The sequence below is a fragment of the Amphibalanus amphitrite genome, unplaced genomic scaffold (genome assembly GCF_019059575.1).
Source record: "Amphibalanus amphitrite isolate SeventyFive unplaced genomic scaffold, NRLGWU_Aamphi_draft 001391F_arrow, whole genome shotgun sequence".
NCBI classification, from domain to species: domain Eukaryota; kingdom Metazoa; phylum Arthropoda; class Thecostraca; order Balanomorpha; family Balanidae; genus Amphibalanus; species Amphibalanus amphitrite.
In genome coordinates, this window is record NW_024882884.1 from 156,133 (window position 1) to 172,730 (window position 16,598).

Below are 16,598 nucleotides of genomic sequence, written 5' to 3' on the forward strand. Positions count from 1 at the left end.
ACCTTCGCCGACACAGGCCATTTTGCATCCTCAGGCACAAGGGTGTGTGTGTGTGTGTGTGGGGGGGGGGTACGACCCCCTCGCTTCTGGCGCCTGCTCGAGGTAGAGCTTCGCGGAAAAACAACGAGCGTGTTACCTGTGACGAGACGAAGCCGATGATACCCAATTTTAAGGTCCTAGGTATAGGTCATCGGTTGACCTTCCAGGTGAGGTCAGGTCAATGACCCAGAAGTCGGGAAAATCGGGACCTGTTACAACGTCGTAAAAAGTGGCTGCTATGAGTTTTTTTTCGGGGTGCTGATCACGAATATCATGTTAGTTTTGATCACAGATGATGTCTTTAACTCTTTATGCATTTAGGCCAGGTCAGATCAGGTCAGGTCAGGTCAAACAGTGGGGGTATTCGTTGATTCGTAATAATTCGTATTCCGCCGGGTATTCGTAGTACGTGTCAACTTTCAACCACCTCTGACAGCTTCGTAACATGTTACGACGGCACCAAAACTACTTCGTAATTGTTCCAATGGTTAATAAATTCGAATTCAGCTCCAAAAACTAGCCAAGAAACATGTAAAACTAAAAAAGTGAACCGAGGTCATCAAAGGTCAGTGACCTGACCTGACATTCAGGTGACCTTGACATCCACTCTTATGCAAGGGATCAACGTCAAATCACATGACTGAACGTTTGAAACCACGAAAAGACTGTAAACGCGTGGCTAATGCGAGCCGACATACGCCGAATCGCGATTCCGGCCAAACATGGTCTCAAAAAGTATGTCACAGGTCAAATGTCATTTGGGTCAGGGTCATGAAATTGTCAGGGTAGGTGTAACATTAATTAACGCGAGTGTACTAAAAGTTTCGTCGCGATCAGCCGCTTTTTACACGAGTTATTCGTGAAAAACCTTAGGGGGTTGCATCATCCCCCCTGTGCCGGTGAGGGTTAATCTCCCCCATAGATGGCAGCACAGACGGGGTATTTTCGTCAGTCGTTCAGCGCTTATGCTGGGTGTTGACTGTTGATAAGTAACCATTCACACAGATATCCTATCACAGGCCATCACTTGAGCTAATAAAAGCATGCTGTGCACAAGACGTTTCAGTTGCTGTTGTATTCGAGTGGCGGGCTGAAGTTGGTGTTCCTGAAGGCAGTCACAGGGCCGTGAATTGAGGATCAATCTGAGGCCAGGTGAGGATTGTTCGAACTTGAAAACCAAATGCGGTGGGTGCACTGTACAGGGTATCAGTCACTACAGTAAAAGACAGGCCAAAGAAAAAAATATAATTCAGATATACGATAGAAATGTGTCTTTAATGCCGCATTTCATCCGTGGCTAGTGGCAGAAATAAAAACATTAAGTTACTGCCTCGTTGCATCTTGAGGGTAAAAAAAAAATACATGCCCACACAAAATATGACCTGTTATTGCCCTCGGCTTTACATAATAGCATCAAAGTTTGGGCCATATACGGGTGAAGCCGCTTTGCTCATAACGTGTGTACAAAAATTAGAGAGAAAACTGGTTCGGCCCTGCGACATTTTAGCCACTAACCAGTTTGATGTACTGTTAAGTGCTTCATGGTCCTCCCGCGGATGCAGCGTGACACTCCCAGTCGTGTTGTCAATTGGCTTAGTAGCATATGGATAATGGGTATGAATTTACATATATAATATGTGCAGGATCTGGCAGAGGTGTAGGTATGTATGAATGTATATACTACCATACAAAGGTCTATGGCTGGTCAAACGACGTGTTTCTCTCAATGTCTGTGCCAACAATTCAGCTTTCTGAATAATTACGGAGCGAGCGAAGCGGAGTCTTTCCTTAAGCCGCGTTCCCACTACGACCGTTCAACATCGTAAAGTAAAATAACGAGAGAAAATCGACAAGAACGGCAAAATCACAGCATGCATTTTTACGATCTCTGCCGGTGGTGGTGGGAACCGGGTATTTGACACGTGTTTTCGGGTGGAGGCATTTGTAAGGTTTTAAAGGTTTGCTCCCCATGTTGGTTGGTTGGTGAGGTCGCCAAAAAGTTGAACAGAGGCCAGTTTTACCAACAGAAAAATAGCAGCCCGGCGCAATTTTTCTGTCAAAAACCAGCCGACGAGTTTCACCAACCAGGCGAAAAAATATCCGCCGGCGTGAAAAAATATCAGGCAGAAAAATAGCCAATGAGTTTCACCAACGGCAAATGCGGCATTAATGGAGTGTTATTTTGCGCCATTATTTGTAGAAAAACAGCCCAAAAAATAGACGGGCGACCCCGTCTATTTTTTTGATGTCGTGTTGGAACAATTGGCATCATTTGTTACTAATTATCGTGATTTGCGCTTCCCAGTTGATATAATAATTTAGTATCATTCATGGCCAATTTGTAAAGCATCTGGGCTTCAAGATTAGAAGAGGAATACTGATGATATTGCGTAAAGAAAGAGCCTTTGTCACCAGGCAGGACCAAAAGGAACCAACAAGACTGGTGTTTGGTGTTGTGGTGTTAGTTTTTTCGTTTATATTATCTTTTTGCTACAAGCACCCAACAGCAAGATGATAGCACATTATTAACTAGTGGTCAGCTTACAAGTTCATTGCTCGTGCGAGTCGCACGGAAGTGGAAAATAATGATGGAAGATCATTTTCGAAAATTGAAGGTGCTTGAACAAATGCTGGAAGGAGAGGCAGAGAGGGTAGGCTCATTGTCATTGGACTCAAGATTTTAAATAAATATGTCACTGTTTTCACATATTCAGCTACATTTGACAATGCAAGGCGCCAACTACTGATACCACTACTACTTTTGGGTGGAACTTACTTGAGCTGTGCGGAATAGGGAAGGTGCAATTGACATGGCTAAGACCAAAATGGCAAGATTTTCCAGATCAATGACAGTAAATTTAAAAAAAGAAATTGAATAGCATGAAAGAAATGTATAAAGGCTTGTTTTTGAAGCCAAACGTGCAAAGTTTGCATGGTTGCGAACCCGAACAAACTTGCTGTCATAAGATTGTGCCACTGAGCTCAGCAAGTCATGCTGCCAATATTGAAGGAAAAGAAGATAATAGTAATGTTGTAAAATGTAAATGAATCCATAACTGTTGTGTGTGCACTGTGCTGATATTGAATGCATGTGTATCTTGCATGCATGAGTCATGCAGGGATCATGTTAAAACTGGCTGTAAGTATTGTGAGTTAGTTTTGCAAAATTGTGGAGGCACCAGGCAAATTGCGGCCGAAATGTTATTTGTTCACCTCAGCGCTGAAATTTCTGCTCACAGAGTTTTCAGATCATGCGCCGAAATGTTCATGCAGCCCATCCGTTACACTGGTCATGTTGACAGTGACAAGGATTTTTTCCCAGTCTCATGTTGAAATACAATAATAATTCACTTAGCTTGATTTTAGCTTATGTTTTTCATGCCAGTTCCTAGAATGAAGCAGCCAATATTTTCTGTCATGTGAGAAATATAATAACAATATGCACAATTGCAGGCTGTGGCATGTTGTGAGGTTTTTCCTTGTTTATTGCTGAGGTTTTTCCAGTCTCTGCTGCAAAAACGGTGATGAATCCACCATCGTCCGACGGTTTCGATGACGCCAATCATCGGCGAGTGTTGCTGTGATGGCCGACCTGACTGAGCGCACAGCGGCAGCCGCCGTCGCCAATAACGACAGTGAGGACACCTCCGAGTCGGACGGAGACGCCGCCGCTGACGACTTCACCGTGCCGGACGAGGTGGAGCGCTCGAGCCGACAGACCGTGCACCGCGTGCGCTGCCCGACTGGCTGGCGCACCTGCAGCCGATTGGCGACCGGCGGCCGGCGCCGGGCCCGGCCAATCTGCCGGCGCTCTGCCCCGAGCTGCGCGCCCGGCTGGCCGCCGAGGGCATCGAACAGGTGTTCCTGGTGCAGGTGACCGTGCTGCCCGAGCTGCTGGCGGCCGCAGAGTCGCCACTGCCACCGGCCGACCTCTGAGTCTCGGCGCCGGCCGGCCGCTCGGTGCCCGCCGTGTTCCGCCAGTACGACGCCGACACGCCGCTCTGCGTCCAGCTGCTGGGTGGAGACACAGTGGCACGAGGGGGCGCCAACTGGTGGCGGTGGGGCCGCACGGCCCGGCCTCCCTGGCTGATCGTGGTGAGCACTCCCGGCTGGCTGATGGATCACATAACCAGCGCCGAGGGCTTCTCGCTACCGCACCTGCGCTACCTGGTGATCGACGAAGCCGACCGGGTGATCGAGATGGCCGAGACGGGCTGGCTGAAAGCGGTGGAGCGGGTGGCGGCGGCCACGGCCCGCCGCCCTGCATCGCCGGCCGGCTGACGGCCGCCGCCGTCTGCGCGCCTCACCTGCCGCTTCAGAAGCTGCCATTCTTGGCCACCCTGTCACAGAACCCGGAGGCCGGAGAAGCTGGAGCGAATGTCGCTGTTCCAGCCGCGACTGCTGGTGGTCGGCACGGCGGCCGCCGCCGTCGCACTGCCCGGTCAGTTCGTCGGCAGGTTCACCACGCCGGCCGAGCTGAGCGAGTCGTTCAACGTGGTGGCGCCGCAGCCGCTGAAGCCGCTGCTGATGCACCATTTGCTCCGACAGCCCGACTGGCGATGCTCGCTCGTGTTGGTCAACTGGAACGAGGTGGCGCACCAGCTGGAGCTACCGCTGTCTGTGCTGGGCGCGCGCGTGACTGAGTTCTGTGGGGTAGTGCCGGCGTGCCGGCGGCGGCGCGCGCTAGCTGAGATGGCCGCGCTGGTGTGCTCGAGGCTATAACGCGCGGTATTGACGTGGACGCCGTGGACGCGGTCGTATCGTACGACATCCCGGCGCTGTTGAAGGCACACTGCGTGCGTCGGACGGCGCGCGTCAGCCGGGCCGGCCGGGCGGTCAAGCTAATGTTGGAGCGGCAGCGCAGCAATTTCCAGCGGCTGATGGTGCAGGCGGGCGGCCGGGTGCGGGAGACGCTGGCGCTGCTGGCTGGACGAGCTACGAGCTGCGCCAGTACGAGGCCACCTACGTCAGTGGATATCCACACTAGCTTCTAGTGGATCGCTGTTGTTTTTATGCTCATTGCTCATGATTTATTTACATTTTAGAAATATTGCAATGAAATAGATGTATGCCTTGTCATCAGCCTAGAAAAGTTAAAGTAAGTAAAGCGTTTTAGTTGCATAATGTATGTGTGTTCATGAACACGGATTTAACATGTTCTAACTCCCAAACATTTCGATATTAGACCCGAGTTACAAACCAATCGGAAGGCTTAGACGATCATTTGGGGCGTAGCCAGACGGCTCGGTTGGGTGTGAAAGCCGGCGACCAAGGTGGTGACCACCCGATCATAATGCAGAGCGGTCTCCGTCGGACGATTGTGTCCGCGCGCAACGGATGATCTGGGCACACGCAGAGGAGTTCGGCAGGACTCTCCACTGAGCGGTACTGGGCGCAGTCGAACGACGATCGACGACGCTAGCGCAGGTATTGTTAATTTGTTACGACTTACGAGCCGGACCAGTGTAGCGGGCCCGGAGCAAATATTCTTTGCTGTGTGGCGTTCCTTCTTCTCGACCGGGCCCGGCAAACGGGGCCTGCATATCGGCTAAAACCACCTAGCCGGGCAGTCTGACCTCCACCTCGCCGAAGCGGAGCGAACGACGTACCCTCAGCCCTGCAATGACCGCGGTGCAGCAGTTAATCTGGGTAGGTATTTTCCTAAGGTAAGACACTCGCCTTTGCACAATGCTTTACATATATAGGCCTTGGCGAGTTCGTTAGCCCTCTTACTCCCGCTAGAAGGTGCTAATGCAGTGCACGCGAAGCCGCCTCGTAGCACCGCAGTTCAACTTCAATCGCTCGGCAGCGGAAACTGTCCGTCGTCCGTCCAGCTTCAGGTGGCGTCTCTGGGAGCAATGCTGACCGCTTATTTGCCGCTCTTTTGAAAGCTAGGAAAGAGGTGCGGCTCCCGGATCTGTCGGGAGCGTGACTCATAGGCGGCGGAACGGGTAGGGCACCGGGGCACCGTGCCCCCCTTTGATTTTGACATTTTAATATTAGCCCTATGGGCGTTGCATGGAAAGAATGGGACCAAAAGTCGGCAGTGCCCCCTTAATTGAAGGTGTTCCGCTGCCACTGGAGTGGGTCTCATCTAGTCCCCACCTCATAGCTGGAGGTCCACACATTGCGTTCTCGGTCTACACGATGATTTTCTACAAGGTGCGACAAAAAGGTACATAACAAGTTGAAGGTATTGTAAAAATTAATATAATAGGCTGACAAGAAAAAAGATCCATCTTAAATTTGCCTTAAATGCAAGCTTCCTTACGTCACCTTTATGAATGACGTGCCTAAGTTTACAATTTGGTAGTCTTGTATTGTATTGGCTTTTGCTGGGCACCAGAATGTTAATATAGATATGAAAGTTTATAATGCTATACTTTGTTGTTATTACTCTTGAAAATAATGTAATAATTTACGATTATAATATTTCGAAATGTATATAGCATTTGCATTAGAAATCACGCTTTAATTTGACTGAAAACATGCTTTAAATGATTTATTAATCTCCTTGACATATCGTAATTTGATATCGTAACAGAATATCAGCTGACTACCGGCGACAAATAATTTCCGTCCGAAGTCGGCTGGAATTTTTTGTTGGTGAAACTCGTGGCTGTGTGGCGTCTATTTTTTCGGCTGGATATTTTATTTCGGCGGCCGGCTGGTATTTTTTGGTAAAACTGGCCTCAGTGTTCAACTTTTTGAACGTTCTTGAAGGTTTGTGCAGATATTAAATGACACTAATAAGCATTTTTAGGCAGTGCATAGAGCAGGAAGCCCTTTTTGGGAAGTTTCTTGATATTCAAAGTGAGAGGACAAGCAGCAAGACATGAAAGGTGGTGCATTTTTGCGGATAAAAGCTACATAACTCTAATTATATACATACCTATATGTAGGCGAGCGCTAAGTGGCGATGAATAACTTAACTTTTCGGCAGGTTTACCGTAGGTCTAGTGCAATTTATTCATTTATCTACCATCAGCGCCTAGAAATATGAATCCTACAAGTAATGTCATGCCACTGCAAATGCGGCGCAAATAACAAACGTTTATTTACATCATATGACAGTGATACAGCCGTAGCAGCACTTGCTCTTGTGAAACTAAAGACAGAGTTCCCGACAATCGTGGCCACCGGCGTCGTCGCTCACTTATGACCTCAAGCGGCCGGCCACTCCTCGTTCAACACACGCAGCTTCCGCCGTCGGATCGTCACTGAGGGTCTCATTCGAGGCTCAAACAATCACAGTGTCTTCTGGATCAAGGCCATCTGGACCACGCCATGTGATTGGGACGACCACATGCGAAGCATGCGATTGTCATTGGGCTGTCTGGTCCTTGTTATGCACATCGCATGCGACTCTTGAGTGAATGATCCTCGCTATGTCAGAACAGGTGCGACTTGCACTTCATCTCCCTCTTTTCGTAGCACCGCTCCGGAACTCAGAATCTCGGAGATAAACAAAGTAGCCATCCGATTGCGCGCCAGCTACCAAGAGTTGCATCGTAGATTCAGGTAGACAGGCCTGGGATCTCAAACGTTAGACCAAGTTCTCCTCTGGAAGACCGCTGCATTGTGATGCCACGCCACACTGCAGAGCTGTCAGACAAACGTCGACAGTTGCCACCATCTGCTGTGAACCGTTGTGCTCGAATGCACTCGCTTATCTTCATTGAGCACAGGTGTCAGTTTCCTTGCTGAACTCATTAGTGTTTTTCGTCTGTTCGGTTGAGGATATGTCCTCAGGTGGACCAAATGGTGCCTCGTAAATCCGTTTGCAGGACGCACACCTGATGTTTTTGGTCCACAATCAATTGCCACAAAAATTGCCTTCATACAATTCTAGCATCGCCTGACGAATTCTAGCATCGCCTGACGAGATGGCGTGGTCACATGACGATGGTGACATGAGCTGTGACACTGCTGTAAGCTGAATGCCGGCTCAGTATACTTGTACTCGTATACCTAAATCGCTGAACCTGTGTCGGCAAATTCAGTTGCATTGCAGCCTGCTTCAATTTGCTAAATGTTTTATCGAGGATTGCAATATCATCATCATCATCACATTTATTTGCATCACACACACAATGTGAGGTGACAAGGTGAGGTGACAGTTATAACAAGTAGCAGTACATATACATTGGGCCAGGTAGGTACATACATTAATGCCTGCAGGACAATGCTAGGCCACGCAAGGACATTCACAAGAGCCAATCATTGGACATTCTAAAACCATCGATAGTACCTATACTTTAGCTCAAGTTGTGTGCCTGGTGCTTTCATTTGTGACTGTTATGAGCCTAAGAATTTTACGCGAATGAGAGCAAGTGCTGTTGAGCAGGAATTTGATTGTGTCCACAATTCCATCATTCATACAAGAGCCACGAATAAGCTCACCATCAACATTGCCACATGCTATGTTCATTGTAACTTCAAAATTATTATTTCCGAGGCTATGTGTAAAGCTCAAGAATGATCCGTCTAACTCTGAAGGCGTAGTAGCTAGAACAGCAAGGCTGCGAATCATTATCTGCTTAAGCCTATGATCCGAGCGAAACAGATGAGCAAAGCCGCGAAGCGTAAGCGATCGGAGAAGCTCTTGAACCTTAGGAATGCCAAGCGCTGACATTAGGGCAGAATGATGGGCATACACAGGGAGCCCAATGGCTGCCTTTATACTAGAAGATTGAAATAATTCCAGGTTACTTATGTCAGCAGCTCTCAGTGGAGCAACGATGCTCCCAGATGTCAAAGAAGGGGCTACAATCGTGCGCCATAGAAAAGCTTTGTCTAAAGCAGATATAGCCTTGCTAAACATTCCTGCAGGTGTGAGCCCGTAAAAAGCTCCACGGGCACGTCTTACTCGAGACCGCGCATGCGCTGAGCCACGTAAATCAGTGCTGATGGTCACACCTAGATGCTGTGTTTCAGAGCGGATAGATAACTGCTGACCGGCCAACTGCCATGTAGGCAGCTCAGCTAAATGTTCAGCACCAAAGACAAGGCAATGACTTTTAGTTTTAGACTGATCAGGGTGAGTGAATTCGAGTCTCCAAGTGCCCGCGAACTCCCCCACAATGCTTAAAAGATGGCCAAGACTCATGGAGTTCGTAGAAACAAGCATTATGTCGTCAGCGTAACAGATCGAGGGGACATGATATCCCATTAGTTCAGCCCCAAGTCCACTATGATCAAGAGTCTGTATTAAGGGACGAAAAAATATGTTAGCCAGTACTGGGGAAAGGATGGCCCCTTGCCTCGTTCCACGTTCTAGTGGGAAACTGTCGGAACGAATGCCCATAAAGTCAATTTTGGCAGTAAGCTTGCGATACCACGAGAGAAGCAGACACCACGAGCGATTCTCAAGCAGATCAAGAAGACGATAGAAAAGACCGTCATGCCAAATGCGGTCAAAACACTTTCTGGCGTCTAAATTAGCGACGAATACAGGAGATCCCCTTCTTAGGTGCCACTGGACAGTCTCAGAAAACAAAAGAGAGGCTTCGGCTGTTCCACGCTGTGGAACAAATCCAAACTGTAGATCGTGTGGAACGAACGATGTTTCAATTTCCTCTAAAACCATTATCTCTAACAATTTAGAGAAAGTTGAAATAAGTGAAATTGGTCTATAATTGTCCATATCACTTGGGTCAAGTCCAGTTCTTTTAAGCAAAGGCTTGATGATGCTGGTTGCAAATGATGAAGGGACATCCAATCTAGCAAAGCAAGCTGTAAGGAGGTGAGCTAACATGGCAAGCAGTTCAGGCGTGGAGCCATACAGCAGGTGCTCTGTGGTGATTCCGTCTGCTCCTGGAGCAGAATTACGCCTAAGGCGCAATATAAATCGGGAAACATCCGATGCGGTAACAATACGAGGTTCGTCACCATTGCACCCAGCCTCTAAACGAGCAGATACAGCATCGCGGATCCAGTGCTGGTTTGGTGACAATTCAGCTACATTGTCCTGATGAATACGAGAAAAATGGGATCTGAAGCTGTCTGCGTCTACGGAGCATTCAGCAACCGTCACACCTCTCCGAGCTCTACTAACATGTCGCCAAAAGGAGCCTAAACTTTCCCCACGGCGAAGCTTGTGTAACAGCCGTGCCTCATGATCAATTTTCGATCGAGACGCATGCTTCCGCTCGCGCCGGTAGGCCCGTCTTGCTTCGCGATAGCAGTTATGCACATGCGTGTATAGCCGCTTACCAGATTCATGCCAGAGGTAAAGCCAAAACCGGGCTCTATCACGCGCTGAGGAAACGCGGGGGTTCCACCATTTTTTAGCAGGACGTCTCGGCTTTGCACACCCAGAGTCACGAGCTGCAGCATGAATGCAAGAGCTGATAAATGTATCTAATCTATCCAGTTCTATAGAGCTGCCTAATTGTGGCGAAGCTACCAAGTAAGTCGCAAGTAACGTTTTATAATGGTCAATAGCTTCTTCAGAATTCCAAATAGGGACATAAGAGAGGACAGAGGGATCAAATCTGCGAACTGGAAGGCAAGATACAGCAGCAAGTCGCAAATGTAGACTTAATTTGGCAATGACTGGGAGGTGAGGGCTGAGGTTATCAATTGATGAGCTTAGAATCATACAATTCGTTAGAGATGGAAGCAAACACTGTGGCACAACAATGTGATCAATGTGTGAGGAGCCGCCTGCCCTATCATAAGTGACAGACTGTTTCTGAGGAAACTGGAATTCGGACACAACCAAATGGTGATCATCAAGTAGCTCCTGCATAAGAGCGCTGAGTGGTGAGAAACCACGCAAATTCTGCCAGCCGTTAGGCCTGTGAACACTGGCCAATCTTGGTAAGGCGCAGTTAAAATCCCCTACAAGAAGCACAGGGGATGCAGAGCGATATGCGGTAATAATTGCATCTAGTTTGCCTAGCAATTCAGCGTAACGTAATTTGCTGTCACCAGTCGAGTCCCAGAATGGCATATAACACCCAATTACCGTCAAACAAGGACCCGAATTATCATATACAGTGACGCCACATAGCCTTACATCTTCACACAGTACTTGGCGGTAGCACAGCCCAGGGCGACCGCGACAAATAAATGCTACCCCTCCGTGTCGTCTACCAGCATAGGGACCAGGCGGGTGTTCCATGGCTGATTCTTGTACACAAAAGTAATTGCCTTGGCGATGTTCAAGAAGCAGCCTAGGCAACATACATTGTTCTGAACTGGCTAGCCAAGTTTCGCATAGAAACAATAAATCGCATTGGTTGATAAGTGTGCAGACGTAAGGAACAGCCGACAAAAAACCTTCACAATTATATGTGCCTATGGTGAAGGGGATGTTCTCAGTTCCAAACCTGGATTGGCCGCTCGTTGCGCTGGGCCCCTCGCCGACTGCCACTGTTTGAGTACTGAGGCACTCTGCCACCTCTCTGGCGAAACCCGCTGCCTCCGTTGGGGCGGGACTGGTGCAGCTGGCGTCGAGGTGCAGTTGGAGCGCTCGATGATGGAAATGGCTGATGCTGTGCTGTTTCCTCGATCAATGGACTCACTTTAAGGCCCAAGGGCCAGTGAGCCGCCTCCAGGACTTGAGATGAGTCACTTGAATCAACGTCGATGCGGTAAGACTTAGTCCCCGCAACAGCTTCGCTATAGGTAGTCACTTGCGTTAGGTTGCGTAAGGACGTCACCCGCTGCGTGACCATGCTGTGCACCTGACTGTCGGTAGCCTCTCTTCGAATTCCCTCGATGAGGAACGGTACAGTTGTGGGGTGCACAGGGTTAGGCGGTTCAGCAACCAACTCAGATCGCTGCCCCGTGCCCGTGACTGGTGTCGGCCGGCTTATAGGAGGATCCCGTGATACGCTCTCTTCATGTAACTGGCTGTGCAGCTGCTCACGGAAAGGTGCAGATCGCGAGCTAACTGAGCTCACGGGCTCGTCCTCATGATAGCCGTGGGTTTGTCGGCTCCATAGAGTGGGCCTGGGGTGCACATAGCGACCCTGGTCCGCGCTCTCCTGTGGATGTCGTGTTTCCTGACGCCGACGAGAGCTGACTTCTGTCGAGGAAGCAGGAGCTGCTCGGTTATACTTCAGCGGCTTCTCAGTCCACGAACGCACGCGCAGCCCAGTAGGCCAGTTTGCTGAATTCAGCACTTGAGAGCTCGCTGCATGGTCAACCTCAATACGATAGGCTTTAGTTCCTGCGGCAACTCCACTGTGTCGAGCAACTTGATAAAAGTAATAAACTGTTATAATAAACAATAATAAACTGTTAAGAAATCATCGGAACTTGCAGTTTATCGGTTACAGCTTCCCGAAGGTATTCACAGCAACACCACAATGAGTTATATCAACTGCACACATTTTCTCTTCAAAAGTCAATAGATTGTCGTTATCACAGCTGTGAATGCTTTTCGCTCGCATTGTTGATATATTTCTAATGCTCGCTTGCTTTTAACACGCTAATAAATTTAAAAGGTTTTCTAATTTTATCATTCATTCAGTTGCATGGGATCTTTTACCACATCAGTCGTCAACTACCTATAGGTATTCTGAACTTTTTTTTTACAATAGCTTATTGTGCCGATCCCTCCTTCATCAACGCTCCTCTCAATTGGCTTTGTCCAAGCCGTTTGCCGATGTCTCACGATGTTTCCCCATCTTGCCCCGTATACCAGATCTAGGGAAGTGCTCAACTTTTTTAGAAAAGTCTCTAGATCAACGATCTCGTCCGTTTGCTCCCGTTCTCGCAATTTACGATGTTGAACGGTCGTAGTGGGAACGCGGCCTTAGATTAACGGAAATTTCTGAGTATGAGCAGCCGGCCGGCCGGCCGGCCGTGCGGACGCTTTTGCGAGGCTCATATCTCAGCAACCACTTGACCGATTTACATGCAGTAACTTTTGTAGGGTAGCTTCATTCCTTCTACCAAGTATTGGACTATTCCCGATGCATGTGGGTGACCCCTTATGCGCGTGCCACGTGCAAAACGGAGAGGTGTCAGTTTTGTAATTGTTGCAAATTGCAATATCTCGGTAACTACTGGGCCGATTACGCTGAAAGTTGGCATGTAGGTAGGCACCCACTAGGCAATGCATATCCATGTGCCAGAGTTGGGGTGCTGCTGCACGTGCGCACGTGCAGGGGTCGTTTCCAGATCTCGAGAACGGCTGGACCGATTGCGCTCAAGTTTGGTACACAGTTGGGGACCGGCTAGTATGGTGCCGTGCAAAAGTCAGTTGCGACCCACTTTGCACGTGCGCACGTGCAGGGTGCCGCTTCCAGATCTCGAGAACGGCTGGGCCGATTGTGCTCAAATTTGGCACATCGCTAGAGACCGGTTAGTAGGATGCCGTGCGCAAGTCAGTTTGAGGTACCCCTCGAAATTTCGCAAGTGCAAGGCCCACCCTCTCGCTCGCTCCGTCGGTCGCCCCAAAAGGCGTTATACTGGTAATTCATGTTTCAGCAGTGTAGGATTGTTCCTACATTCTGAACTGGCAAAAACCACTGTTCAAACATCACTGTTCTAAAAGAAAGACCCATGGGCCATGGTAGATGCTCGTGTTGTTATTAGACGTTTTCACGACGGGCTATCCGGCGAATGAATATAATTTGATCAACTCTGCACCTAATCTCTCTTACAGCAAATATCTTCATTTTATGAATTTATTTCAGTGTTTTAATCGATGATACTCTCTGATAATATGACAAAGCAGGCATATAAGCAATTAGGCCGCTGTGAAAACGGCTATTACATATATATATATATATATATATATAATATATATCTATATATATATATATTATATTATATATATATATATATATATATATATATATATATATATACATTCTATAGTATGTAATTTCAGTTTCAACTTTTTCAGAGTTCTGTGTTTAAGCTCAGACATTGCTCGGCCAGCACCAAGAGGCAACTGCGACCACTTCCACTCAGTGCAACATCCGGCATGGCTGCCGGTCGCCACCTCCCGGGGCTGCTGTTGGTCTACCTGGTGATGGCAGCAGTATTCAGCACGGCATATCGCTCCTCAGAAGAAAGATACTCGGTGTGCAACACGCGCTGCTGCAAGGTGGAGCCCAACTGCTCGGCCGCCCTGCACGTCGCCTGCCGCTGCCACTTCGCCAAACGGGTATGATATCAATTTATTCATTTAGCGCAAGTACATAACTTTGTGCACTTTGATCGAAATAATTTGATCCATTCGCTCTAAAACGACAAACCACGATAATTTTATATCAAAGTGTGGCTCCAGACATCATGAAAATTCCCCGCGTTTTGGCATTGCTTTGATTTTCTTGTTCCAGCATCATCAAGCCTTTGCTTAAAAGAACTGGACTTGACCCAAGTGATATGGACAATTATAGACCAATTTCACTTATTTCAACTTTCTCTAAATTGTTAGAGGTAATGGTTTTAGAGGAAATTGAAACATCGTTCGTTCCACACGATCTACAGTTTGGATTTGTTCCACAGCGTGGAACAGCCGAAGCCTCTCTTTGTTTTCTGAGACTGTCCAGTGGCACCTAAGAAGGGGATCTCCTGTATTCGTCGCCAATTTAGACGCCAGAAAGTGTTTTGACCGCATTTGGCATGACGGTCTTTTCTTTCGTCTTCTTGATCTGCTTGAGAATCGCTCGTGGTGTCTGCTTCTCTCGTGGTATCGCAAGCTTACTGCCAAAATTGACTTTATGGGCATTCGTTCCGATAGTTTCCCACTAGAACGTGGAACGAGGCAGGGGGCCATCCTTTCCCCAGTACTGGCTAAATATTTTTTCGTCCCTTAATACAGACTCTTGATCATAGTGGACTTGGGGCTGAACTAATGGGATATCATATCCCCTCGATCTGTTACGCTGACGACATAATGCTTGTTTCTACGAACTCCATGAGTCTTGGCCATCTTTTAAGCATTGTGGGGGAGTTCGCGAGCACTTGGAGACTCGAATTCACTCACCTGATCAGTCTAAAACTAAAAGTCATTGCCTTGTCTTTGGTGCTGAACATTTAGCTGAGCTGCCTACGTGGCAGTTGGCCGGTCAGCAGTTATCTATCCGCTCTGAAAACAGCATCTAGGTGTGACCATCAGCACTGATTTACGTGGCTCAGCGCATGCGCGGTCTCGAGTAAAACGTGCCCGTGGAGCTTTTTACGGGCTCACACCTGCAGGAATGTTTAGCAAGGCTATTTCTGCTTTAGACAAAGCTTTTCTATGGCGCACGATTGTAGCCCCTTCTTTGACATCTGGGAGCATCGTTGCTCCACTGAGAGCTGCTGACATAAGTAACCTGGAATTATTTCAATCTTCTAGTATAAAGGCAGCCATTGGGCTCCCTGTGTATGCTCATCATTCTGCCCTAATGTCAGCGCTTGGCATTCCTAAGGTTCAAGAGCTTCTCCGATCGCTTACGCTTCGCGGCTTTGCTCATCTGTTTCGCTCGGATCATAGGCTTAAGCAGATAATGATTCGCAGCCTTGCTGTTCTAGCTACTACGCCTTCAGAGTTAGACGGATCATTCTTGAGCTTTACACATAGCCTCGGAAATAATAATTTTGAAGTTACAATGAACATAGCATGTGGCAATATTGATGGTGAGCTTATTCGTGGCTCTTGTATGAATGATGGAATTGTGGACACAATCAAATTCCTGCTCAACAGCACTTGCTCTCATTCGCGTAAAATTCTTAGGCTCATAACAGTCACAAATGAAAGCACACAGGCGCACAACTTGAACTAAAGTATGCTATCAATGGTTTTAGAATGTCCAATGATTGGCTCTTGTGAATGTCCTTGCGTGGCCTAGCATTGTTCTGCAGGCATTAATGTATGTACCTACCTGGCCCATGTATATGTACTGCTACTTGTTATAACTGTCACCTCACCTTGTCACCTCACATTGTGTGTGTGATGCAAATAAATGTGATGATGTGATGATGATAGGAGCATATTCCCTTGAATTTAGGTTAGTTTGTAAAAAACAGTCATAAAAGCAAATGCTTTTTTGTGTTGTGCGCGTTGTTATTGAAACTAATTTTGATGGGTACGTGACAAATATACCAATTTTCATTTCAGGTCGTTTTACGTGACGGAGACTTCCCGCCGTCGGTGGAGACCATCTACTTCTACGGAGTGCGCAACCTCACAATAACAGAGAACGCGCTGTTGAACCTGCCCTCCCTGACCCGAGTCGAGCTGCGCCAGATCGAATGGATGAAGGTGCTCTCGAATGGACTGGCGCTGAACAGCAACTCCTCACTCGCCTTTCTTGCCATCGACTCTGTGCGCCATATGAAACTGGAGGCCGGCGCCTTCTCGGGACACTGGGACACAGAAGCCAAACTAAGGATTGGATACGTGTCGTCACTGGTCCTCAGTCAGAACACGTTCAGCTTCCAGTCTTCACCTCATATACCCAGCCTAGTCATTGAACATGCAACACTACAGGATATCGAACCAATGGCATTCAATGCGTCTTTAGAGTTTCTGACTCTGAAGGACGTTGAGATCAAGATGGCAGAAGGAACGGCTTTGGTGGAAGCATCCAGGCTTTGAGCATGGA

The 16,598-nt window shown here is 48.0% G+C and overlaps 1 protein-coding gene across 1 annotated transcript; it reads left to right on the forward strand.

Annotated features, from left to right (window-relative positions):
- The first annotated feature begins 996 nt into the window (after positions 1-996).
- LOC122372717 lies at positions 997-16,591 on the forward strand. The gene is made up of 3 exons (XM_043350243.1): positions 997-1,191; positions 13,907-14,170; positions 16,112-16,591. The coding sequence occupies exons 2-3, from the start codon at positions 13,988-13,990 to the stop codon at positions 16,589-16,591; spliced, it is 663 nt and encodes a 220-aa protein (XP_043206178.1). The 5' UTR covers positions 997-1,191; positions 13,907-13,987.
- The last annotated feature ends 7 nt before the right edge of the window (positions 16,592-16,598 follow it).

Coding starts and splice junctions, on each gene's coding strand:
- LOC122372717 (XM_043350243.1), top strand. CDS start 13,988: ATGGCTGCCGGTCGCCACCTCCCGGGGCTGCTGTTGGTCTACCTGGTG. Junction 14,171..16,111: donor GCTGCCACTTCGCCAAACGG/GTATGATATCAA, acceptor TTTTCATTTCAG/GTCGTTTTACGTGACGGAGA.